The 27,958-nt window shown below is 40.8% G+C and overlaps 2 protein-coding genes across 2 annotated transcripts in view; one reads left to right on the top strand and one right to left on the bottom strand.

The window, feature by feature from the left end:
* Positions 1–3,010, top strand: part of Astn1 (astrotactin 1) — a 325,481-nt gene extending 322,471 nt beyond the window's left edge. The window contains exon 23 of the mRNA XM_033762107.1: positions 2,551–3,010. Coding sequence (XP_033617998.1) covers positions 2,551–2,644 — 94 coding nt within the window. The 3' untranslated portion in view covers positions 2,645–3,010. The remainder of the gene's footprint in view (positions 1–2,550) is intronic.
* Positions 3,011–4,969: 1,959 nt separating this feature from the next.
* Positions 4,970–27,958, bottom strand: part of Pappa2 (pappalysin 2) — a 340,416-nt gene continuing 317,427 nt past the window's right edge. Inside the window, exons 24-25 of the mRNA XM_010630208.2 lie at positions 7,623–7,721; positions 4,970–5,506 (exon numbers count right to left, since the gene is read on the bottom strand). Of these exons, the coding sequence (XP_010628510.2) occupies positions 5,432–5,506; positions 7,623–7,721 (174 nt within the window). The 3' untranslated portion in view covers positions 4,970–5,431. The remainder of the gene's footprint in view (positions 5,507–7,622; positions 7,722–27,958) is intronic.

Below are 27,958 nucleotides of genomic sequence, written 5' to 3'. Positions count from 1 at the left end.
AGAAGAAAATTTGATTTGAAAAACATTAGCAGATCGCAGTTACTCAGAAATATTGCTGTTACTCTGAACTATCTTTCAGAGTTTAGAAATGTTTTTATTATATTCATTTGAAATGTTAACCAGATTAGACTGGTAGGTTTCTTCCAAGAATGTACTCTGCCATTGTTAGAGCAGTTCTTATAAACACTTAGCAATGTGACCTAAAGATCCAGTGGCAAGATTAAAAAAAAAAAAAGATCACCAGCAAAGAGTTAAATTGTAGCAAATCACATAGACCTCAGTGCGCTGACCACCACACTAGATTCTGCCCGGAAATGTGCATTCAGGCCGAGAGAGGTTCAGACTGAAGCACCCTTGATAATAACCATCTATTCTCTAAATTAGCCTTGCCTTTTTCCAGGATGAATGACCAACAAGCACGTGGAACTTTTATGGGCGTAGATAATCATGGGCCTACCACTGGAAAGCCAAAAACTCAGGAGCCCCAAGTCAGTAATCTTGGGGTGACAAAAAAAGATGAGCCAAAGCTTCAGAGGTGCATGGGAGCTCTTTCTAAATGTAAATCTTCTTTCCTATCCAGCTAGCTCCTCCTCACCTGCAAGGCCTGAATCTAGGAGTAGCATGTTTCCTAGCTCACGCATGACTCATTGTGTCATTTAAATTTGTCAGTCAATGGAAACCAGAAGTCCAGAGTTTCTGTCCAGGACTCTCCCTGGGGAAGCTATTAAGAAGAAGGCAGCTTTGCCAGGTGTTTCTGTTCAGCTGTCCTAGCTGGCATGGCCAAGGGCATCTGCTTATACTCAGGGCCTGGCATAAGGAGAGAGGCCTGGAAGAGTGCTTTAAAAAGTTTGATTTCAGTCTTCCTACAATTTGCTATGGACAATAGGCAGGAGAGGAAACAGACTCAGCTACTTAAAAAGCCACAAGGAAGGCAATAACTACCTTAAAACAAATAGGTAAAACAGTATTAAACTTCTCCATTGCAACCAGGGTTGTATTTACTCTTGGCTCTAGTGGGCTAAATATGGTTTGATAGAAAACACATCTCATTTGAAAGCAGAAAATTTGGATTCCAATCCCAACCTATACTTCAATATAGGAACTTACATTTTTCAATAACCTGCCTGACACCCATTTTCTTCATCTGTGAAACAGAAAAAAAAAACCTTTTCTTGCTCTGCTCAGCTATGGGTAGCCATAAAACATATGAAGGTACTTGGTAACCATCACAAAAAATTTCAGCTAATAATCTCTTTAACCATGAAAATGTTTATTTCTTCCCATAAACCTCTCCCTCAACTTACAAGCTTGTACTTTCACCTACTTTGCAAGACTTCCCAAGTGACTGATTGATGAGCTGAGTGAAATACCCATCCAGCCCTTCAAGCAGCCAGGTAGTGCCTGGCAAACCAGACACCTTGGTGAGCTGATCCCAGCTGCAGGATCCTTCCAGGAGCTGAACACTGCTTTGTATGATATTTCCAACTAAGTATCTGGTCCTGAAACCAAATTTATAGATAAAGCAAATATATACTCTTCCTGTAAAGGTCTGCGCCTTCTGTTTTTTTCTATCAGTGATAAGTATGGTTGGTTATAGCCTGCAGAGGTATCATTTGGATGTTTCTCTCTCCCTCTCCCCTTCTTATTAATCATGGTTTTTTTTTATTTTCCTTCTTTCACCCTAGTGTCCCATAGAACAGGTGTGAACCTAGCTGAGTTGTATGACCTGGCACAACTTTCTTCCCCAGAATGGTGCTTGGTGCTCTCATCTGTGAAATGAGCACACACAACTTGGGCAAGAACAACTTCCTTTGTGAGAATTTAGTAAGACTGTGTTTACCAAATAGTCAACATACATTAGGCTACTTTCACCTTCTGGCTAAGCTGAATGCTTCACTGATGTCCACTAATGTTCAGTCTTTCCCATTCCTATCTCCCTTATCTTCAACCTTGTTCTTTGCTTTCTCTGGCCCCCATTTCAGACACACCCTTTGCTGACTGTCTTCTGGGGGAGAGGGATGCTTGTTTCCTCTGACCTACAAGTCATTCTAGTATATCACTTCACTCATGAGGCGCCCGACATTACTATTGCACACTCTTGTTTTTCATATGTCAGCTCTTTTCATAAATTTTCATGTTAATCTTTTTTTACTCAATAACTAGTCTTCAAATAGCTGAAGAGAATGATCAGTTAACCAGCCGACCAACAACTAATGTCTGGACCTGGCACAAACCGATGCAGTGATTCAAATGTGATGGAATGATTTAAACACAGAGTAAGACGCCAAAGACACTTCATATTTTGTGTGCTGATTTTTTTAATGAACATCTTATAATCTTACAAAATAACTGGCTATAGCTGTTTTACGTTACAATACAGTAGATCAGCTCCTTTCACTATATTTTCAATCAAACTATCCCCTTGGGTGCTAACTGACACACTCAATAGTGATCACACAGAACAGAAGTGCCAAGTCCAATGCTTTTTAATGGAGGAGAGGGAAGGAGAAAACCAAAAAGTAGCTTTTTACTTCTTTCTTCTTTTGCCAGGATCCACCCATTCCCCTCTCTGAGACCTCTCTTCTGTGTGTCTTTGGAGGCTGTCACGCCAGTCAGTAGAGTCAGCCACACCCAGGCAATATGAACACCAGAGCCCATACTTACTAGAAAGAAGAAGAGACAGAGTGGTTGGGAACGAAGAGGCGGACAGAAGAGCCTCTGGGAAAGGCCCTCACTGGCTCCATGAGTGGGTAAGAGCAGGAAAGTGCAGATCAGCACATGGAACAAGTATGTCTGCTGCCGCTGGAATCTGTGACCACAGTGTCTGAATCCTTTGACTCTGTGAGTGACTTGAGTTCCTCACAACACTAGGACTTGTGGACAAGGACTGGAAGAGCGTGCCACCTTTGGATCTCCGTAGCTGACTATGGCTGGGTGGCTCTCAGCCTGGTGGGCTTTCCCCACACAAGAACTGTCCTCTCGCCTTTTCCCAGGCAGTTGTGAACTGCACGTGTTGTTAATAGAGTGAAAAACATTTTTACATGAAGTATGACTCAGGTGTGTGCTCATTATTATTCTTACGGAGAGACTGGACAGAGACACACACAGGCACCAACCACCGGTTCCATGTTCTTGTGGAGCCTGCAGCCTTCTGAGCTGGGCAATGCTGAGGATAGCTCTTCTCCCTCAGTTGGAAGCAGGATTGCCCAAGGCAGAGCTTGACATGGGCCCAGGAATTTGGATTTGTTCCCCAAGCAAACAATTTTACAATGTGTTTTTTTTTTAATTTTTGTTTTTTAAATAGAGAATCTAAACTTTTCCACTGTCCTTTCCATTTTAAGTCCTATTAGGATCCCATAAATAAATATTTCTTTCTTCTCCCCTATGGCCAGAAATATAGAGGGCAAGAAATTTCAAATGGGCAAACTCTTCTCTGCCCTTGCCTGTGAGTTTGCTCTCCTCATTCCAAGCACAGATAAAAAGCTGTATGAACTATATGTTTGTAACTCAATTCTAGAATAATGTTTTTTTCCTACATAATAGTGTGGGTACTATTTTGTTGGTAATGAAGAACATTTTATTTTCCTTCTTGCCTCCATGTTGAAGGGAAGAGTATAAAAACTAGTCAGAGCAAAGGGAACATGACATGGGCAGTCCACAGTTGAGCTCTAAGTTTGTCCTGCTCTGTTTTCAATTGGAGAATTAACTTTGAAGGAATGAGGCTCGTTGGCCCTTCCTAAGGTGATAAGACAAGGTGTCAAAAAAAAAATTAGATCCTTTCTTTTTCACCCAGGGCCTAATCCAGAAACTTACAAAAAAACTACAATAAGACCAAATGCAAAAAATAAAAATTAGCCTAGGATGCGAACAGAGGAGGGGTTAATGCGGTCACTTCATATGCAGTCCATTTCCTGAATAAGATGGATCCTAAGCAGTTGAAATTCTTCTTTCTCCCCACAGAGTGTCACCCTTGCTCCGTGTGTTTCCACAGCTTACCTAAACTAAAATCTCTGGGTCAGATGCATACATTGCTCTTGCGTAGAATTCATCTCAGACTGCATTGTTCAAAGAATCCTCTTTGGTCTTCCTTGGAGACTTGGACGTGAAACCCCTGCGTTCATGCCATCCTCTTTCTCAGCCCCAAACCCCTATTCCTCTGTGACTTCTTTTGTCTCCTCCATCCTGCTTGTTCTTTCATCTCTTCTCACCTCTCTCCTGTGTCATTTCCATAACAAGATTCCCCAGAAAACAAACAACTGGCCAGGTGGTCATGATGGATGGACAGGCATGGGAACGTCTGACAATGAGACCCCGGCCAACTGCGAAGAATGTGTTAGCTCCCGTGATCCAGGTACTCAGAGGATGAATCCTCACACAAGCTTGTTGAATGACTTGGGGGGCTGACAGCAGTGTTCGGGATAGGCACGTAGGGAGTGGAAGAAATACTGGGTCTCACTAACTCTAGCGGAGAGTACTGAGAAGTAGGGAGAAGTTCATGAGTTCTTTTGATAGATATGTAAAAATCACTGTCTCGTTCTTCTGGACCCATTAGCTATGGGCACTAACACCAAACTTTCTGTGTTTCTTGATATTATCATTCCAACTGCCATCTCCTTCAAGTGGTCCTGGTCCCACCAAGTCATAAAGATAGTTGGCAGACATGTTAGCACCCAGAATTCCACCTCCTCTCCTCCTGGCTCTTTCTCCATTTCCCGTCCAATCTGCCAATCCATCTTCATAGAAAGATGGCAGAAGGACGTGGCTTTCTGTTCTCAAAGCCTTAGCATCCATTTTGGACATGAACTTCACAGCAGCATGTGTGGAACAATGGATAATTTTTAGCTTAGTAAACAGCAAAAAATATAATATATAATATATTTATATAATTATGTTTAAATACTTATAAAGAATTAATAACTAACCTCATTATTTAAGAGAGGCTACATAAAAGAAAGGAGGAGGGCCAGATTAGAGTAGACAAGCCCTGAAAGATGACAATTCCTTTGAAATGGTTATTAACAGAATGACCCTGGCAACTTCTCTTCTAGCATTTTGGTAATGATTTACACATTGGATGAGGCTGAGTAGTTGACAAGGTACAGAGTGGGGAGTAGCCCAAGAGTTGAGGATGCGGTTGGGTAGAATACAGGTGGGATGGAGAGTCCTTGTTTATCTATCATATCTCTCCTTCCTCTGTTAATCGACTGCCACATCAAAGAAGCTTTTGCCTATAATTCTTCCCTATTTGAGCTACTGGATGCAGTTGTTGGCACCTATAAATATACTCTTGCATTTCTGAAAAGATCCTTCATGCTCTTTATTTCCTGCATTTCATGACCTTTCTTCTTTCTTCACCCTTTGTCTCCTCCTTCCACAGAAGCTTTTCTCTCACTGCCTCCAGGGCAGAGGAGGGAGGAGCCCAGTTCCACAGTTACTGATTTTCTTCTGCCTTAGGGTCCCGGCAGGTGCATTCATCTTGGTCACAGTCAGCAGCAAATGGAGTTACCTAGAGGAACGGAAGAGAAGGTAAAATAATCCATTTTTAGCAACAAGCTTCATAATTTCCAACCAGCTTTCATTTTTCTCACTTGGTCACAGAGAAAGTGTGGGATTATCTTAGATTTGAAGTTAATACTGGATAATAATACTGAATAATAATTACTGAAGTTAATACTCACACACCTTGTCATTTTGGGCCAGAGAATCCTTCCTTGTTCCACTTTCTTTGTAAATAGAGTGAGAAAGACAACAGCGACTACTCCTAGACAGTGTCTGTGTGGTTTGAATAAACTGACGGATATAAGACCTTACATTGCCAGCCACCTATAACTACTGTTAAGAATACTTCCACTATCATTATTTACATTGTTGTTATTATCTTTATGAAATTCCTTCTCTATACAGGGAAGGCCAGATGACATACTGTATAAAAAGCCAAGACTCTGAGGAATCAAACTCAGGACCTTGCAGTATGGCGTCACTGAGCTAAGTCACTGGACTTAAATTATAGCTTCTTCTCCTGTGCCTGGAATAGTAGCATCATCTTTGATATCTTCAAAAGCGTAAGATTGTATCTTGGTAAGATAATGCACCTCTCATCTATTGTCTGTAGCTCTCTCACCTTTCTTTTATGTAATATGCCTTTCCCAGGCCAGAGATGGTCCAGCAAATGTTGCTATCTTCCAGCTTATATTGCTCCCCAAAATAAGTACTTCTTCCTAGGTGATCATAACTAGCATCAAGGAGAATTTGGTATTTTGGAAGAATAATACAAAACTGACAACGATTCTACCCTCTGACCATTGACAACTGAAAGAGCTAGAAATACATAGGCATATCATATACAGTATTTCTCCAACTACTAAGTAGAGATGGGCTTGGCAATTGGGCGATTGGGTTGGGGAATGGGTGGGGTTGTTTGGGAAAACTTCCCAGCATATTTGCACATATGAAGTAAAATGTGATTTAGTCATCAACAGAGTGGTGATGTCTCTTTACCATTGCAAGTATTTTTGTGTATGTTGACCACAAGCACTGAAATTCACTAAAGATAAATCCTAGGTTTGTGGTGCGGGATGGGGAGACCATAGGTGTCTTTCTTCCTAAGTAATCCTGTCTCCTTTTGTAGAGATAAGTTTCTTGACCAGTTGGTTTCACAAATAAGACTAGAAACTAGCTGGCCTGATTTCTGACCTGTGGTCCAAGCTCTTGAACTGCTTCTCCTAGTTCAGGTTTTATTGATTTTTAGAGCAAAATTGGGCCAAATTGAACAGAAATATGATGAATTTCGAAGTTCACTGCATTAAATAAGTTAACTCACAAAAGTGGTGAGAATAATGCCCAGTAAAAAGTGATTGATGACTAAATACTGGCAAGAAAGAGTTGCAGTATTCAGGTCACTATCTAGGTGATCACGGTAGGTGTGGTTTTATTGTGTAGACTCCTACGGGAAGGAAATAACATCTGCTATTTCTGATTCAACTAATTGGCCAACTAACTTTAAATATGTTTGTAGTACTTGGATTTTACCCTTATTATTACAAAACCTCAGCCTATCCAACTTTACAGATTCAACTTGAGCCTATCTGCTAATTTAATAGAGCCAAGAATAATAGGGTTAAAAAATATCAAGAAAGGATTACTGCTCAGGACATGGTCCAGAGAGTGCTTTAGGTGGCTTGTGGCTATCATTGGAAATGTGCTTACAATATAAGATAGTAAAAAACACTGTTTAATTATAATGATGGGTGATATCTAGTTAGCATTTTTATTACGGATTATTGGTAATCCACAATCTTCAAGGAGGTGGAGAACATTATTTTCCCTGACTACAAAGTTTTTTTGGACCATCATAAGCAGGTATGAGACTTTCAGTAGAAAAAAAGGCCATCGCTTTTCTGAAGGATTGACAATGCAAGGCATGAGTATTTCCTAGGAACCTGTACTACACACCAATACCCCTAATTCTGCCCTTTACAATCTGCAATTATACTTCATTATTCTTCTCTCTGTGCTATTGAGTAAGGACCAAGTGTGATACACCATGAAGGAGAGCTAATCAAAGAGCCTGCCCTAATTCCTGAAGCTACTGTCTCTCCCCTTTCCCTGGCACCCTCGCTTACCTTCTTGGAGGAAAGTGTGGAAGAGCAGCAGTCTCCCCCATCGTAGTTGCAGTAGGCTCGGTTGTTAATAGTGTCACACCAACCATCTGCTTGGAAAGGCTGTAAGGGGGCTGGAGTCAGTGCCTCAGGGCAGTTTCTTTATGCCTCACCCTACTTCCTCCCCAACTCCCCTACCCCAATCCACTCACAAAACTCCAAGGAGATTATGGGTGTTAAAGTAAGGAACTGGATACATTCTCAAGAAGTTGGAACCTTTAAGATAAAATCACTTAGTCCTAAGGGACTGTCAAATTTTGCTTGTAGCACCTGACCCAGGCCTACTCTGAGGGTCAGAATGAGTCACCAAATGTCCTGATCAAATTTTTTGCCTTCTTGTAATAAGAGGTTCTTATAGTACTTAGGTTACAGTCAGTTTCACACATTTAAATTCTGTTGGCTATGAGAAAACAAAAACCTTTGCATTAGGCAAGATTGACTATTTTTTAGTTTTGTTTTTTTGAGGCAGGGTCTCACTGTGTAGTTCAGATTGGCCTCAAACTCACAGCAATCCTCTCACCTCAGCTTCTTGAGTGCCGGGATTACAGGCGTGCACCACCCCACATACCTAGCAGGACTGGCTTTAACCACCCCCACTTAGTGAGTAAATTGAGATGCACAGATATGACAAGAAGTCACACAGTCAGAGTCACACAGTGTGTGGCATTAGCTCTCACCTATCCTGGCTTTGTGAGCTTCTCACAAATTATGTCCTCCAGCCCTTCTCCTGGTGCACTCATGATTAGCACTTAAGAGACCCTAGCAGTGCAGTCCTTGTGTGCTGTGAAGACTCAAGAGGTGTCTGTCCAAATCGCAGTGATCCTAGGGTTGAGTTGGAACAGAAATATTCCCATGTGCAGTTACCTGGTGCACAGTGGCTAGACCTGGTGTCAGAGCACACACAGCTAAACTGCTTCTATCTACTCATAATTCTGTAAGTTCACAGGAACCAAAATGGGAAAGGGTCCCAGAAGAAACCAGAGTTAATGGAGTGTTTTATCCCAAAAGGGAATGTGAGATAAGAACAGTAACAAGTGGTTAAAAAGTGGTTAAAATCTTGGGAGCCTAATGCTTTGTTTCTGCAGAAAACTAGCTGTGGAGCAACACGTTGCCCCACAGAATCTGGGGAGGTCCATCAGCACCCCCCACACACACACACGCGTACACACACTCAGTAACATTGGCTTCCCACTATTCTGAGCTAATGCCCAAATGTAAAGCCTTTGGAAATGTCTCACAAAGAAACTCCTGGGGTCCCAGAACTCTACAGTTCTGAGGTCACATTCCAGTTTACTTGTTGAAATCACTTTTTCTGACCCCACCCTTTTTAAACGTTAAATGGAAGACTATTCCCTGTTTCATTGTGCTTTGATGAGATGGATCACTCAACTAAAAAATGAACATTAAATAATTTTCAGCAATTGAGTTACGTCAGAACGAGCTCATCCAAGTTATTACTTCAATGTTTTGATTTATTCTATGGGGTCCTGAGGTCATTTGAACATCTCATTCCAGATGTATACCAGTTTGCCAATCACTGAAAAGCTGCTACTTGTGGGGTGGAACTCAACAGCTGTTGCACAGCTGCACAGCAATGTCAGTTGAGAGCAGGAAGTGAAAACAAATTCTGTTTTCAACACAGGCCTGACTGGGATAAAAGACAAAGATTCTAGGATGAGTATTAGTCTTTAACACAGTTAAAGACTGTTAATTTGGCTCTAGAGAACTTGGAATAATTAGGACTTGGGTTCAAAACTGCCATGAAATAATTCTCATTAAATCACAATTCAGTCATCCTTAACACCTATAGGTGTTCTTGGGTCCTCCTAGCAAGGATCAGAAACATCTAGCAAGGTTCCCTAGTTGTCTTCTTCTTCCTCTTCCTCTTCTTCTTCTCTTCCTCCTTCTCCTTCTCCTCCTCCCCCTCCCCCTCCATCTTTTTCTCCTCCTCCTCCATCGTCTTCTCCTTGTCCATCTTCTTCGTCATTGTATTTGGACTATATTTTTTCATCAAACACTACATCTGTTGCTTTCTCTCTAACCTTGACTGACTCATTGGCAAAACTTAATCTGTTCCTTTTTTCTTTTCTATTTAGTTGTCTATAAAAATTCATAGAGCACCCAAAGTACTTTTCCTACATATATAAGTGTGATCTTTATAATGTAGAATTAAAGGCAGGGAAAAACTTATCTTCTTTTACATAAGAGTGACCTACACTTCTGAATAAGTATCATGGATAATTTTGAGAAATCTTTGCAATATCTTAAGCATGGATGTCTTCTCATCTCAAGAATATGACTGTGGATAAGTTGGAAAATTAGTGACCTTACTCTTTGTGACCCTCATTAGGTCCCATAAGGCTTTGACAGATTTCTAGAAGCACCTTCTTTTCTGTGTTTAAAATGTTATCAGGATAGAGAAGGGAATTTATAATAAAGATTGGAAAAGCCCAAGTGTTTAATGTACAATATACCTATTAGATTTAATTGCTCCTCCCCCAACCTGCCAAAAATAACCACTCCTCCCCCCACACACACACACGCGTACACACACTCAGTAACATTGGCTTCCCACTATTCTGAGCTAATGCCCAAATGTAAAGCCTTTGGAAATGTCTCACAAAGAAACTCCTGGGGTCCCAGAACTCTACAGTTCTGAGGTCACATTCCAGTTTACTTGTTGAAATCACTTTTTCTGACCCCACCCTTTTTAAACGTTAAATGGAAGACTATTCCCTGTTTCATTGTGCTTTGATGAGATGGATCACTCAACTAAAAAATGAACATTAAATAATTTTCAGCAATTGAGTTACGTCAGAACGAGCTCATCCAAGTTATTACTTCAATGTTTTGATTTATTCTATGGGGTCCTGAGGTCATTTGAACATCTCATTCCAGATGTATACCAGTTTGCCAATCACTGAAAAGCTGCTACTTGTGGGGTGGAACTCAACAGCTGTTGCACAGCTGCACAGCAATGTCAGTTGAGAGCAGGAAGTGAAAACAAATTCTGTTTTCAACACAGGCCTGACTGGGATAAAAGACAAAGATTCTAGGATGAGTATTAGTCTTTAACACAGTTAAAGACTGTTAATTTGGCTCTAGAGAACTTGGAATAATTAGGACTTGGGTTCAAAACTGCCATGAAATAATTCTCATTAAATCACAATTCAGTCATCCTTAACACCTATAGGTGTTCTTGGGTCCTCCTAGGAAGGATCAGAAACATCTAGCAAGGTTCCCTAGTTGTCTTCTTCTTCATCTTCCTCTTCTTCTTCTCTTCCTCCTTCTCCTTCTCCTCCTCCCCCTCCCCCTCCATCTTTTTCTCCTCCTCCTCCATCGTCTTCTCCTTGTCCATCTTCTTCGTCATTGTATTTGGACTATATTTTTTCATCAAACACTACATCTGTTGCTTTCTCTCTAACCTTGACTGACTCATTGGCAAAACTTAATCTGTTCCTTTTTTCTTTTCTATTTAGTTGTCTATAAAAATTCATAGAGCACCCAAAGTACTTTTCCTACATATATAAGTGTGATCTTTATAATGTAGAATTAAAGGCAGGGAAAAACTTATCTTCTTTTACATAAGAGTGACCTACACTTCTGAATAAGTATCATGGATAATTTTGAGAAATCTTTGCAATATCTTAAGCATGGATGTCTTCTCATCTCAAGAATATGACTGTGGATAAGTTGGAAAATTAGTGACCTTACTCTTTGTGACCCTCATTAGGTCCCATAAGGCTTTGACAGATTTCTAGAAGCACCTTCTTTTCTGTGTTTAAAATGTTATCAGGATAGAGAAGGGAATTTATAATAAAGATTGGAAAAGCCCAAGTGTTTAATGTACAATATACCTATTAGATTTAATTGCTCCTCCCCCAACCTGCCAAAAATAACCACTCCTCCCTCAACAAACAGAGTTTCCTATGCCAACAAACATGTACCTGGAAAGTTTGACAGCTTCAGTACAAAGTTACGATGGAAAAAATAGGAAGGGAAAATGAATTGATCCAAAGTTTGAAAACATCAGAAGGTTCAGTGTAGAGTAGGATATGTTAATCTCAACAACTGAAGATATTAGACTGGGGACAACAGTCCTCCTGCAAGAAACTTTCTCAATGGAGGGCACTGGGCTTGGTTTCTAAGCAAGTTATGCACATGTCTGATTTCCCCACCCATACACACACTTGCTGTTTAATTCACAATATCAGAAAACAAAGTGTTTCACAGCACAGTTTTTCAAATATCTGAAGCTTATTCTTTTAAGGGTAACTTTTTATTGACATTTTAGTTATTTTGATAAAAGAAAAAGCTTTTAGAAAATGCCTGTTTGCCTGCCTTTTATCTACTTACTGAGCACAAAGTCATTAGTATGAAATTTATTGTTTTCACTTTCAGAGCTCTCCCATTACTAAGTTTGCCTCCTTTTCTCTCTCTCTCTCTAACTAATCTTTGATATAGAAATCCAAGCCTTAGAATTATCATTAAAGTAAATATCAGAATATGGGGGGGGGAGCCTGGATTACTCTTCTGATGACTATGAGCTTTATGATCCCTAATTAGTTGTCACAAGGTTTGTCGTGGCAGCCTCCTTATTCCAGGAAGTTTCAGTGGCCAAACAAAGAGATGTATGCACATGATGCAACATTAAGAGGAAAGGTAGTCATTTGGGCTACCTTCACCACTGAATATTTCCTAAAGGTGCACATAGTCTTTTCTTTATATATTATGTGTTTATCTCAGGAGAGGGTTCCTTACAATAGGATGAGTTCAGCCCTCTTTAGCCAAGTGATATTTCCTGTTTTACAACTTTTCTACAAAGAGATAGATGGTGGCTCTTTTGATTGTCTATTGTTTGTAGTCATTCATTCAATCACGCAGCATTCTTTATAATGTACCTGTGTGTTGCAGGTACTGGGATAGGGACCCAGAGATAATTAAAACATGCTTCCAACTTTTGTAGAAGCTCAGGGTAAGTAAGTTTAGCTCAGTGTAGTAACTCATTGCTAGGATCAAGATGTAGACAATCCAGATTTGTAAGGTGGGGAAATCTGGTTTCAAGTATTGGATCCACTACATCTAGCCCCTATGCAGAAGAGCTTAGGACTGGATCATGCCAAAGGGGAGAAGAGTCTGAGGTAACTAAGGAGAAGAAGAGGATGTAATAGGCAAGGGGTTCCATACTGCCTATCGCTGAGCTTGCCCTCAAGGTGTGTTCCACAAACTTTGGTTGATAATACTGTATCTCCCTTACTTGAATCAGATTAAGGAATGTTTTTTTCTAGATCTTTAACAGTACTTGAGGCTATACTGATGTTTTAGAAAGGAATTTTGGATTTCAGACCTTTGCTCTGCTAACCTACAGGTTGGGATGTGAGCCCAAAGTGACTGCCCAAAATGAAACACAGGAGGCCTTGGAGGCCCCTCAGGGATGCTCGGCTACCAGAACACTAACCTACTGACCAATAAGACAGACGATAACAAATTCTAGCAATGGTATAGAGCAATGGGAACAGCTGCACATTGTTAGCAGAGATCTAAATTAGCATAACCATTGCAGAAAACAGTATGGTGGTTCCACAAAAAAATAAAGATAGAACTACCATATGATCTAGCAAGCCTACTATTGGATATATATCCAAGGGAAATGAAGTCAGTATGTTGAAGAGCATTTGCTTTTGTTTTATGGGCCATAGATACATGAAATTTTAAGATGCTAGTTTTAAAGACTATATTATACAAAATCTACATTTTATAAATAATGAAAAGAGCTTAAAATATAAATTGGCTTATTTTCAAGACTAGTAGTGACAATCCTGGGGGAAAAGCCTAGACCTCTTGATCCTGATCTGATAATATTTTTTACCTATCATAGTACTACTATCTGATGATTTCATTAGTCTTTTCATTTATTGGGAACAAAGGGTAACTTGTTTTCAGGTATCTCTACAAAAGAGACTGAGATACAGACTCAATGATACAAAAGGAACCTAGCAATCCAACACAGAGACCCCCTCCAAAAAGAAGTATGTGTTATCTTAACTCCCAAGACCTCCCTCCACAACCTTCTCATTTCTCTTTTTCAGTTGTGGGTAAAAGTTCATTCCAGATCAGCTGCCTGGCATTCCAGCTCCTCTGAGACTTGGGGCTTTGTAGACCCATATGTCCCCGGAGACTTCCATCTCCGCAAGGAAGTAATGCTCTGTACTCGTCATATCAGCAGTTGCCTACAACCCAGGCACATTTATTTATGAACCTTGGAGTTCTAAAGCTAGAGTCTTTCTGCTCACTGCAGTTGTCTGAGGAAAGGAGAACACAGAGCTGTTCTACTCCTCCAGTGTTTACCCGTTGGGATGGGAGGGTTCCAATGATGTCACACTTGTGAGTTTGCGACAATTTTCTTAGAAGGTATGAAATTAAAATAGATTTCTTGAAATGGATCATAGGAAGAATTCTTGAGATACAACCTGCTCTGGAAAGTCTCATCTGGCTTCCAGATTCAGAGAGTTCTTCCTGTCTCTGAGTTACTATGGTACATCTTATGCATATGCACGTAGACGCTTATACCCTGAATGTGCTATCTAAGGATGAAGATCTAATAATGTTTGTACTTCCAGCCACTGGTTCAGTGCTTGATACAATATTTTTTCAACAAACAAATTAATAGGCCCTATTTTGAAGTGGGAAGCTAATTACATTTCCTTAGCATACTTTATGATTCCTCTACTACTAGAAAATTTGCTAGGCATGCTTCTTTATAAAAATCCTGTAATTTAGACTCAAGTCTAGCTTTTTAGGGCATGGTTATGATTTAGATCCAGAATGTCCCTCCAAGGCTTGATGCATTCACTGGCAGAGGGTGATATGGAGGGTGATTAGATTATGGGGTAATATACTTAGACCTGACTATGCTGTTAACAAGTGGGGCCTGTTCAGAAGAAGTGGGAAGCTGGAGGTGTCATCTGGAAGGGTTTATTTTGTCCCTGGTTTCCTCTTTCTGTTTCTGCTTCCTGGTCTCCATGAAATTAGCAGCTTTTCCCTCTTCTATGACTCTCTGCTATGCTATCCTGCTGCCTTGAAGTCAGTAGACAATGCATTGAAAATGTGAGCCCAAATAAACCTCTCCTTCAAGTTGCCAGTGTCAAGCATTTGGCCTCAATGACAAAGAAAGTCACCAAGACAGGCATCTAATGCTTCTCTTATTATAATCATAGACACAGTAGACAATAGAGTCAGCAATATTTATATATATATGTATATATAAATTATGTATATATGTGTATATTTATGTATATCTACTAGGTCCCAGATATTGGTGCATATCTATTTCTGCAAGTAGGGAGAAGTAGAAGAATACTGGAAGTTCCTCCTCTCTAAAATATAAAAAATATATATTGAATAGAATTTAACATTTAACAACATTCTCTAAGTTCCACATTTGGGATCTTAAGAAAGGAAGAGAAATTCCCCAGGGGCCGAATCCTGAAAGAGACTGAAAACTAGAGTAGAAAGAAGACAGCAGACCATGGCTGTCCTAGGCATGTTTTCAATCTGTAATTAAGTGGTTGAGCTCAGCAGTGGGGGGGGGGACTAGATGTTTGGCCTTTGTGACATGGGAATTGCAAGGTCCTGTTGGTAGTCTAGTAAGAACTTCGTGAAGACGGATGTGAAATGTCAGTCATGTGCTAGTGTTGCACAGGTAGCTTCTCCCACATGGATGCCAAGAGGCTGGCTCTTGTTTACCAGCTGTGAAGTCTTCATGATTTAAATCCAAGCCTTTTCTAAGTCACTAATTGCCAAGATGTCAGGGATATTCTGGGTTACCAGCTAATAATTAAAACTGAAGAGTGTCATCTTGATGGCTAAGGATTAATTCCACAAAGAAGTGAAAAGCAAGAAGTAGTTAAAAGAGGAAAGAAATATACATGTTCTGTTTGATGGTCAAAAGGATGTTAATAAGGTCTAACCCTATAGTCTAATGAACATTATTAGTCTATGTGTGAACGTTTTCACAGCTTCTGTGTAGGGCCTCAACTTCTGCCTGTACAATCCATGGGAACCACAAAAACTCAAAACTATCTCTAAAAGTGCTGGAAAAAAGGGTCTGATTATAATATTCTTACTGGTGTCTGACACCATGACCAAAGCAAAGTCTTACAATAAGTAATTAAGAACTAATCTCCACTGAGAAGTCACTGAAATAAATTGAGATGGAAAAAAAAATCAAGAAAAATAATATGAAGTGATTTCCTTCACCTGTAAAATTTCATCTACATCAAGGTACCCAGAGCTTACCAGCACCTTTCCAGGAAATCATCAAGGCTGTAGAATATGATGACTGAGAGCATGTGAGGAGGTGCCATCTAGGCCTCTGCTCAGATCCCAGCTCCATCCCTTACCTACTATTAGAAATTGAGCAAATTACTTAATTACGAGCATCCAAGTTAGTAAGTAAAAATAGTAATATCCACCTCAGGCAATTGTTGCAAGGAAAGAATGAGCCAATGGAGGTACGATATTTAGCACAGGGCCCGCCCAACTATACATCATGGTTTCATGAAAGCATTAGGGAAATCACCATTGCTTTGGCCATTGTAGCCTGGTGAGTGCATTCTTTGCACAGAGACAGGTGAGAAAAACTTCAAAATTCTACAACCAAACATGTTAGAGGTAAAACTATGGATGAGAGGCTCCTACCCTTCACTTGCTTCTCAGATATCAGATGATGGGTTGTAAAGCAGTGGGGTCAGATGGCACAGGAAATGGGTATGGGGTATGTAGAAGCAGGGGAAAAGCTTTCCTGGGTTCCAGAAAATGGGGCAATCCTCCAAACCATAATGGGACTTGAGCATCTCAACCTCTGAATTAGCCCAACCCATCACAAACACACCTTCCTTAACATGCTCCCCAAGAAAACAGAAAGGCAAGGAAACTCTGGGACTTCCTCTTTAAACAACGCTGGGACTTCCTTTCTAGCCCAAAGTATCTCTTTCACTGAGCTGCAAACAGCCCCAGAGACGGGCAGACCCCATCTCACTTCCAGACACACCTAGCTTTTCCTGTTGGCCTAACATTAGTGGCTTTTGCCTGCCTCAAAGTGGGGTTGGCCTGCGAGGTGCATAGAGTTAGAGCCACCAGCGGTGAGGATGGGAGGGAAGCATGCAGGTGGAGTCTGCGTGTACCTGTGCCAGGGAAACCAGCTCAGCAGGAACCTGCTCCTCTAGGGTAGAGACAGGAGAACAGCACTTCCCTCTATACCCCCTCAAACTGCAGCATGCCTGCTGGGTTTCCATTTGCCCCCTGTTGAGAGCCACTATGTCCCAGCCCACTGATGACCCTGAGGCCTCTCTGAGGATCAGGTGTTTGATACCTTTAGCCCTGTCTCCCTCCCCACCTGTTATCAAAATTACATGACACATACTTTGGAGACTGCGGAAGCACCTGGTACTCTACCCACAGCCATTGTATTTACTTCTGAAAACCCCAATGTCATGTCCTAAAACAAACCAACGCCACCCCAAACACAATAAACACCCCTTTCTCCACCTGAATCAAGGTCATCGCTGTTCTGCGTGTGATTTCTCCTTTTTCTGATCTTGTGTTCTCAGATAGTCCACATCTTATATTGGTGATTCCTAGCCATTACTGCCAAAGTCTGATTTCATGGCAGTCTAATGTGTTCTTGAACTGTACAGTAATGCTTCCCAAAATGCTGTCTCATGACAGCAAGCAGCAGACTTCTGGGGGACTGAGTGCTGGGACCCTGGAGTACTGACTATATCGCAGCACAGCCTTTGCATGGGATCTTGCAAGAAATAAAGATGCATCTCACTTCACTGGTGTCTCCTGTACAGGGCTGGTGGCCTTGGTCATCCTCACGCTATACTTTTTCTTGTTTTTACGACAGGAGTCATACGTGACCTGCAAGGTCTCCTCTCATCATCTTGCTGCATGTCATTCAGCTTTCTTCTTTTAAATAGTAATGGCTTAATAACTGTATTTTCAGGGATTTTCCTGCCTCCTCTCCAGCTAACTGGAGCCACGTTACTCTGTCTCATGGTCAAACACAATGACTTTCTGAGCATAGAAAGTGCAGGGACCAGGAGGGAGGGAACACTTTCATGTTGCTCTCTTCTATTCTTTATTTCTTCAACTGCCACTAGGCCCGTGTATCAGCACAATAACCAACATATTAAAGTTGGTGCCTCGCGGATGTTTGGTGGGTGAATTTGACCTATCCTCTCTAGAATCAACTCTACAAATTAAGAAGTTCCAACAGATTCTGTTATCTGTGCCTCTTGTCTGTCCTATAGGATAATGGTCCCCTCTCTCCTGTTTCATTATCTAGCCTCCCCATCAACTACTGTCCTGACAAGACCACCTGAAAATCGCTCAGTGTCACCTCCCAGGCTCCCTCACAGTAGCCTCTCACAGACAACAAACTGTAAGACGCAGACAAATGAAGAGCAGCAGGAGTTCAGGGTACCGCAGGCACCTTGCTGAGTGGCAGGACGTCTGGTGCCTGTCCGCAACCAGGTGTGTGACCTGCCACTCCCGCAGGATTAGAACAATGAGCATCTTTAGACTCTCCTCAAGAACTCAGCAGCTCTGAGGTGAAAAGGAGAAAAGATGACAAACAGATACAAGTCAGAGGCAGAAACCAGCAGCTGGAAGAAGAAAAGGGAAGCAAAGGGACCCCAGAAGAAGACCTAAGGCAGACTGTGGGGTCCGACGTGGACTTGGATCCAGCAGTTCCCTCTGTCTCTGTCTCCTAGCTTCTTAGCCAAGTGACAGCTCACGGGAGGTGGAGGCCAGCCCGAACTGGCCACTGGAATGTTCCACCGCAGCCCGACACGCGTGCACACTCACCCCCACCACACGCACACACGTGGCTGGCTACTTGGCGTAGTTTGGCTCCCTGGGCCTGCCATGGAAGATGACTGGGAATGCAGACTGTGGGAGGAAATGACAGTATTCACTGTTTGGATTAAATATTTTTCTTGGCCCTCCTGCTGTTTGCTGAGTGTCTTATATTTTTCTTTCCCAATCTCTCTTTTTCTCCCCCGCTCCCTTCTTCTTCTCCCCCTTGCTCTGTTTCCCCTCTTCCTCCTTCCTTCCCTCTTTTCTTTCCTTCCTCCCTCCTTCTCTCCAGCACTCAAGCCCTGAGTGTGTTAAGGAAATACAAGGTCAACTCTCCACAGGATGAGGGCATTTCTTTTTGGAGTGGACTTACATCTATATTCTTTGAATATTTGTAAATGTTTATGGAATATAGCTCATAACGCCTCTTTCTTCTGTGCTGTCTTTTATGTGCAGCAATGTCTTTGCCTTAAAGAGGTACTAGAGGCATATATCTAGACATAGATATAGATATAGATATAGATATAGATATATGGATATACATATATCCCATATATGGTATATATGATACATATACATGCTTCTTTGCTTCTATTTAGAAGATATGTACTATGGTTTATGTCTGTCTAGATGTCTCCCCAAGCCTCATGTGGTCATAGGTGGGGCTTTTCCAGAGGTGGCTTGATGTAGAGTGCGTAAAACTGGGATTAAGGGTGTGTGATTACTAAATCAGTCCGCTGATTGGTTTGGCATTGCCCTAACCCCAGTAGCCTATGCAGAGTATAAAGAGGGCAGAAAGAAGCTGCTCAGGCCCCTTGCTTGCTTTACTACCCTCCGCCCGTCGTAATCTGTTTCTCCTCTGGGAAGCCCCTCTGCTACACCGTCCTGTTTTGGAGCCAGTGGATCATGGATTGAAACCTCTACAAACTGAGCTACATAAACCTTTCCACATCCCCCCTTTATCTTTGAGTATTTTGTCTCAGTGATGAGAATAAAGTAGCTAACATTATAGTTGCTTTACATTAGATTCCAAATATATGACATATAATATGTTTTAATTTTACAGACTCACACACACAATTCCTCTGGAAGATTTGGGCGTAATGAACAAAGGTAAAACTGTTTTTACAGAGTAGAAACTGTCACATAGAAGCAAAATAGTTTTTAAAAATTTTACATGTGGCACATGTTGTATACTCTAAGGTCTGTGCACATAAATAAATGTACACAGTAACCCAGTGATGTAGGAATCATTATTATGCCCATTTTACAAACAAACAACAACAAAAAAAACAACTAAGGACTGGAGTACTAAATGACTGTGTCTGAGGACAAGACGTAGAGCCACTATCTGACTTGCCAGCCATGGTGTAACCAGACCTGCTCAGGTTACCTCAGCATTATGCTGTCCCTTGCTGATATTCTTAATTCCATTTCTCAGCACTGCACACCTGGTACAGGTGAGATCATGAGTATGAGGTGACCGCATTCTGTACGAATAAAAGTCAGCGTTACAGAAACCCACGAGGAATCTATCAAATGAGATATTTAACAGCAAAACATCTTCTGTGAGCCAGGAATGGGGCCACTTGCTAAAATCCTGAATGATCTAATCAATACATACTTTGTGTATCTCCTTCATATACGCAACCACTGCAGACTATGTGCATGGAAACATTTTTGCCTTAAAGAGACTTTTGTGGCACAAGCTGTGAATAAGACATAATCTGAACAGCACCCAAAACAATGCGGGAAAATCACAGGTAAAAGAAGGAAAAAAATTTGAGTAATGAATGCCCTTACTAAGAATGCCTATAGACATACAGAAAGGGAAAGGCATGGTATCTCTTAAAACAGCTCTAGGGGTGTTCAGGAGCAGACCCAGTATTTGAAAGATGAATGGGACTTGGGTGGAGAAGTGGGAAGAATAATCCCAGCAGGAAGACCAATATCAGCTGAGATTTGAGTTGGAAAACTAAAAGAAACAACTGCGATTTTCTGCTTTGAACATCAATAATCCAAGATAGGAACTGTGTCAAAATTTCCTTCAAGAGGATCTTGGTCCTTATCCTAAAGACAATAGGCTTTGTTTATTTTTTTATTTGTTTGTTTAGCAGAAGAAGAATATGACAATGGATATATTTGATCTGTTGGATCTGGGAATGTTCAGGAGAGCGCTGAAGTGGCCAAGACCAAGAAAAAGTTTATTTTAAGCAACATAAATGGAGAAAAATAGATCTGGTTGCATGTGATACAGTACATGAATGGCTGTACTTGGGGATAAGATTGATGGACACAAAGATTTATTACATCTTGATGATTCAAATCATGGTCAGCTTTTATCAGGAAGTTTATACATTGAGAGATGGCTGAGGCAGGAAGATCGGATGAGTTTGAAGCCAACCTGGGCTACATAATGAGACTTTGTTTGTTTGTTTGTTTTGAGACTTTCTTTTATAAAAACAAAACAAACAAAATGAAAGAAAGAAAGAAAGAAAGAAAGAAAGAAAGAAAGAAAGAAAGAAAGAAAGAAAGAAAGAAAGAAAGAAAGAAAGAAAGAAAGAAAGAAAGAAAGAAGGAAAGAAAGGAAGAAATTTGGTCATTGCAAAGCAAGCTAGAAAGAGTCCTTCCCATAATCTAAGAACTGAGTCATAGGGTACAGATCATAACCAAGCAGCAAACCTTCTAGGTTCACAGCAAGGAGCTGTACATATTTTCTTTTCCCATATAAACACAGGTCTGAGGGTTCCAGCACATTTTCTATCTTTCTCAATGTTTGCCAGGCTTTCTCCTCTACAACTCAGACATGACAATTTATCATTCCCTGTGTAAGAGTCAGGTCCAGTTGACTTGAGGAATGGCAAGAGGGAGGTGTCATGTTTATTCTAGACTATTTTCCTGCCAATAGTCTTGTTTCTTTTAGCCTCAGTCTAATTTTCAGATCTTGTGTCTATGGACAATTCGATTTGTGTGGCTGATTACTGTGGTTGTCATCCTCAACCTGTCACGCCATCCTGGGTTGTCAGCTTAGCTGCTCTGTTCTCTGTTAATTGGCTGTCCAGCCAGCATCACTTTTACCCATATGGAACTTATTCTCTGTTCAAGTGTCTTGTTTACATTCCCTTTATCTACGGGATGCTTGTCTGTGTATCTTATCCACTTAGCCACTGATCAGCTGCATCTGTTTCCCAACATATTCTTTTGTCTCCGATCCTTGCTGAACAGAGTTCATTGTCACACCTCTCCTTCCTCTTCTTCTTCTGCTATAAAGCTTGCAAAGCCCAGGGAGGCACCCCAGCAGGTGGGGCATTCTTCTCTTAGTTTTCTAGAAGTCTGTCATTCCTAGTTCATGTGTCGTGTGTTTGTTCTTCTGGTTTTCATCTTCCCAGCCATTTAGGAATCAGACTGCCTGGACTCATTTACCAGAACCATATTTGTTAGCCATGAAGGTTTAGAAAGTTAATTACATTATTGGTCATTCAGTTTCCCCATCAGGAGAACAAGAATGATAACAATGGTAATAACTCCTCTTCATGTGCATTCGGCATACAATAAACACTCAATAATGTTATTAAGTATTCTATGTGGCCAGCAGCTATTTTTTTGTTTGTTTCCTGAGCTCCAGCCTAGATATTCTGGGTACTCATGTTTCCCTCCCCGTGAATATGGAGCTATCGGACAGACTTGTCATTTTCCCTCTCTTTTAACTGTGATCTGCAACCCTATAGATCTTACAGTTTTCCTAGCCCATTACGGGACAGGAGGATCACACACACCAAGTCTTCGAGGCAAGAACACCACCTAAGCAAAGTGAGCTGAAGTATTTAATCACGACCTTACACGTTCTGCTACTGATAGTCGAGGCACAGCAGCAATGCTGCTTCAAGGTTTGTCTCCAGTGCCCTGGTCTCTCCATTTCCTCCATCATCCCCAGCTCCACGCTGAACCCTGCATGCTTGGACAACTCTCATAAGCAGTGTAGCCATCCGCTCTACAGTGTCTGCATCTCCTACTCTCAGGGCAAGCAATGACATACTGGGAGTCAATGGCCACCATGTATGTGCAACTAAATAAGGGATAAAATATTAAGGCAAAACAGGACATAAATCATGACAGGTTTGGTATTTTATGAGACACATAAAAAAGACAAGTATTTGGGAGGGAAGGGAGAGCAGGCCGAGCACGCCAAGGTGACCTAGTGGAAGTAGATATGTTTTAAAGTAGATATGTTGGAAAACGGAATTCTAATTAGCAAATATGCATGGAGACTATGAGCTATTTATCATTTTAAGTATGTTACTGATTTATCATCCCCCAAATTCTCAGTGGTGCTATCTGAAAAGAGGAAGAACAAAGAGGTGGACGACTAGGAAAATAGGTCTTTGGATTAAAAAGATCATTTGGATTTAAAAGACCATTGGCTTCTTGTTCAGTTTCTAGGCCATTCTGGTGAGGTCTGGCCCTCAGTGGGCACCAGGATAGGGTGACATGGCCAACTTGAACGGACTGAAGACATACTCATCTTAGCTGCCATGCCATCAGGGTCACATGTACTCCAAAATGAGAGACCATTTCTACAAACCTAACAGCATTTCAGACATGCACCACCAAGTTTCATATTTCTCATATTAGAAAGACTTCAGTTGGACCTAATCTCATTTGTAATTAGTCCTCACACTGCCTGGAGAGGCAGATTAATATGATTATCCATATTCCACTCATGGGGAAAATCAGACAAAGAGCCATGCCTTAAGGTCACTTGGGGAATGAGTAATAGAGGTGAAAATTAACTTAAGCATTTTAAACTTCCAAACCAGTAAGGGAGCGCACATCAGGGAGCAGGTTTCATCTCCACTTGTTCAGCGTCTTTCATATCTAAGGCACACTCAATTTACTGTTTGGTTTCTCTAATTGAAAAATAAAGTACTAATTTTAGCTCTGAATCCTAATATTACATGTTTAATGCATTAAAAGTTACCCCAAAATACGACATGAACAGCCAAAGAAAAAATAAAATGAGCACCATTTAACCAAATGTGAATATTAATGTTGAATATTAAATTAGATTGTGTTGAGAGGACAGAAATATAATTAGAAAATTAAACACAGCTCCTGACTTCTAGAAGCTAGTCTAACTGGACATTAATAATAGATACACCAACAAAACAAACATAGCACACTCCTCCACTCCTTTAATTGTGTATGCACTGCAGATACTCGAGCAACATGGGCTAATAAGCTGTTGAGTGAACTTATTTCAGAGCAAACTGAGATATCTGTGGCACAGATAAACCCATGGTACTGCCATTCAACAGCCTCTGCCCTTCTAATTCCAACAACTTCAAGTCCTATCTCATTATCACTCCCAACAACCAAACATTCACCATTCCACTGCAGAAAGTTTTATATTCAGCCTCTTCTTCCTTTCCCTTTGTACATCCTCAGTTTGGTGGGGTAGCCGTTCTGTTGCTCCATTAGCTGAGGAAAGAAATGATCCGTTTCTGATTCCCATAGTTCAAGTTTGTTGCCAGGAATTCTTCCTAAATGGCAGATCTTTCATCTTTTCCCTTTTACAAAGATAATTGATGTCCACCAACTATCCATATTCTCCTTAATGTATCCCTACTCATCTCTAGTGGGCTCAAGGCCAAGTGACCATTTTCAGTTAAATGGAAGGCATATAGAAATGATGCATTACTTTTGGTCCAAAGGTGGAAAAAAATCTTAATGTATCCCTACTCATCTCTAGTGGGCTCAAGGCCAAGTGACCATTTTCAGTTAAATGGAAGGCATATAGAAATGATGCATTACTTTTGGTCCAAAGGACTGGAAAAAAAAAAAAACTACTGGCCTCTTTGTGCATTTCTTCTCTGCCCCTTTAGAGCTGCTCTGGATCCCACATGGAGAGGAAGGAGAAGTCAGATAGGACAGATGGGACAGCTAATCTAGAGAGTTCTACCAGACTTCACATGAGTGAGAAATAAATCCTTGTCATGTTAAATTACGGATGTTTCAGGATTGATGTGTTAATTTGCAACCATGGTTTACCCATGTTAATTCATATTCTCTTATTTATAAGCTTCCATTGGCTTAATAGAGGCTACAGGATAAAGTCTAACCTCTTCAGTTTGGAATATGAGAGACTTAATGATCTATTTTAAATTATTTACACTTTTTCATGTACCTCAAGACCAGCATCATTGAGCAGACCAGTATTTTTCACAATATGGCATTGACATTTTTGGGTTGTCTTTTTATGTGGCTTTGTGGCAGTACTATAGATTACTACTAGAAGTGATATACTACCACAACAAAGAATTAAACTCATATCTTAGATCTTCAACCGAGCAGCAGAAAGCAAATGTCCCTCAGTTAGACAGGAGCAAAACACTTGATAAAAGGTTTCCTGTAGTTGCTTGTGAGGGAAATAAAATTGCTGATTTACAACTTGTGGGTGAGAAAATGTATCAATGGCCCACTGGCTTCGAGTAAAGAAACTTTGCAGAAAAATATTATTAGGGCTAACTGGTGGTTATTACTTCATTTGATAAGGTTCTGCAAGAAGAGATGAGTCAGAAAAGTTTATGGAAGTGAAACCTAAGGATAAGAAAGATCAATGTAATACTTTATGTCAGATAGGCCTCATGAGACTGAAGTTAAGACAACCCAAGTCAAGGATAAGCCACCATTTGTGAGGGCCTTTAATTGGGTTAAGATGGTACCTAAGAGATACTTGCAAATAATAAAATGACTCCTAGAAGAGAGACGAAGACTCTTGTCCAAGAAAAGCCTCATTAGCTCAGCATACCTATAACTAAATCTATATAGAGAGGCATGTCTTGAAAAGACTTATACATATAGCTATTCACAAATGGACTTGACTGGCATTAAATACACAAAAAATTAAATTGAATTTTTAAGTTTATTACACTAACAGCCACATTGCTATTACTCTACCTTAAAATACCCTCCACCCTACTTCAGACACACTTACTTCATCATTGTTGCTACTTTCTGAAGTAGTTTTGGAACTCTTTGCCCTTTCATGAGTTTCTTTATCATATATGATTAAAAAATAGAGTAAAGGGGCCAGGGATTTAGCTCAGTGGTGCCACCTCCTGTCTCACAAGCTCAAGGTCCTCAGTTTGATCCCCAGTACAAAACAAAAACAAAAACAAAAACAAAAAACAGTGAATTCCTCTGCTAAGTATCATCTAACAAAAAGGCAGGCTCCTAAAAAAATTACAAAGTGTCCTCAACCACCTTATTCACCAGATCTGGCATAGTGTAAATTCTGGATTTTCTCCAAATTAAAAATGTCCATGAAAGTAAATGTTTTGAATTGATTCAGGATGCTGAAGCAGCCACAATAGCACAACTAAAGATACTCACTAGAAGTTCTTCCAGAACTGTTGCAGAAAGTGGCACGAATATTGGGATAAGTGCATTCAGAGGAAAGGGAAGTGTTTTGAGAGGGGTTAACGGCACATGTCTTTTACTGTAATAATTTTCTAAATTTAAACACATGTCATAGTTTTCAATCCCATTTCACATACAAAACAATGAAGCTTCTGAGAGCGGACTTGCCAAAATCACCATGCATTTGGATCACAGGAGATTTTCTGCTAGACCATCTCAAAATACCTTTGGGGTCTCAGTCTTCCACCAGGGGAAAGCAGATTAGGAAAAGCTGCCCGGCTTCCTGAGAGGTAGTATTTGCCAGTGCTCCTTTGGTGTGATCAGAGCGGTGGATGGGAAAAGAGGAACTTTCATGACAACAGAGCTGTGAAGAACCATCACCTGGAAGTCACTCCAGGGGAAGTTAAAAGTTACTACACAGCACATACTCTTTCCTCTTACATCACAGGCTTTCGCAAATCTTGCTTGAAGGGATTTCAGAATTGCGGATCAGTGACTTATGCGGCTCTACTTATTCTCTCACTATTCCATTGAATGGGGATGTTTACTGCAGTTGTCTTGTTTCTGCCTCACCTTGTACATAGAGCGAGTAGGAGACAGAGAGTTTGTGATGTCATTGTGTGCACCTCCAGATTCAAAAAGGTTACCTTGCAGTTTAGCATACATCATGATATGGCAAGCTTTCAAACTTGATGCTACAACTGGATAAGACTTTGCAATATCTTGGAATAAAGTGCAGTGAATTTGAATGTGACAGATGCTTATGACTAAAAAGGCTGAGTTGTGTTGGTCCAGTTTCTTTTCCTTTTTCCCTTTCTGTAATGACTTCACTTTCTTCTTTCAAAATAGCCACCTGGTTTGCTCTGACTTGCAGAACAGGAATGTATGCATGTGGTACACACACACTGGACAAGTTTTTGTTGACTGATGTGCCGTGCCTCTCCCTCCCTGCCCAGGCGGTGCAGCAGGGGAACGTACCCTGAGTAGCTGTGGACTCCGAAACCCTGGAGTCTGGGTCCCTAAGGAGAGACACAGGAACACACCCAATCACAGCCCAAAACCTAAAGCAGGGCTACTTCAGTCAACCGGCAAATTTTGTTATGAAGACATTGATATTTGTGGGCTGTTATGCAGGGTTATTACAGAAAACCTCCACGCCTGCCTCCTGTCATTTCTTCTCATACCTTTGAATTTCCACATGCTCTTTTTATTCTTTAAATTCATTTCACCTGGTTACTCTCTTATGCCACGGGGTGACTGGGGTACATTATTTGTCTTATTGTCTGTGCTCCCCGTGACTCAGTTCCTGTCTTTGTGGTACGACCCCTTGGATAGCAACGTCACTTTTTAATCTTCATTGAATATGCTCTATTAGAAACTCCTCATTCATTTTTGGAATCTCAATACACAATAGTCACTCAGAAAATATTATTTTAGAGGAAAGAATGAATGAAAAGACCTGAAGGAGTGACTGTAGTTTTGTTATTATGGTGTGATTTGGAAAGGAGACTCTGGAAATGCCTGTAAAGCTAAACATTTTGACATTAAGAAAGGAATGAGGCTCACACAAAACAGCAGGGCAAGTTTTGTTTGTGCGTGTGTGTGTTTCCTGTAATTTGGAGCCCTAGTTTCTGTAGCTAAACTTGGAGAGATGGGAAGATGCTTCCCATGCAAGAGGGATTGTAAATTCCTGGGTTAAACATGTTTTCTTTGGGGGTTGTTGTGGTTTCTTTCTTTTTCTCTTTTTTTATTTCCAGCACTGGAAGCATGTAATGTTTGTAATAATAATAACAACAACAAAAATATGACGCAGGCCCTGTATGAAGCAGGAAGAATTTGTACATGCAGTGGATGCAGGGAGTGAGAAAAGGAGGAGGGAGAGGGAAGGGAGAAGAAAGAGAAAAATGCAGTCGCCAGAGTTGGGAAGAAGAAAATGCTGTGCACAGCACGTGACTAGTGCAGTGGGCAGCGAAATCTGCTCCAGAGGAGGATCGCCTGCGTGAGCTGTGAATGCATGT

This window comes from Fukomys damarensis, unplaced genomic scaffold (assembly GCF_012274545.1).
Source record: "Fukomys damarensis isolate Sample0158 unplaced genomic scaffold, DMR_v1.0_HiC HiC_scaffold_11, whole genome shotgun sequence".
Classification (NCBI taxonomy): Eukaryota; Metazoa; Chordata; class Mammalia; order Rodentia; family Bathyergidae; genus Fukomys; species Fukomys damarensis.
This window is presented reverse-complemented; position numbering and strand designations above follow the sequence as displayed.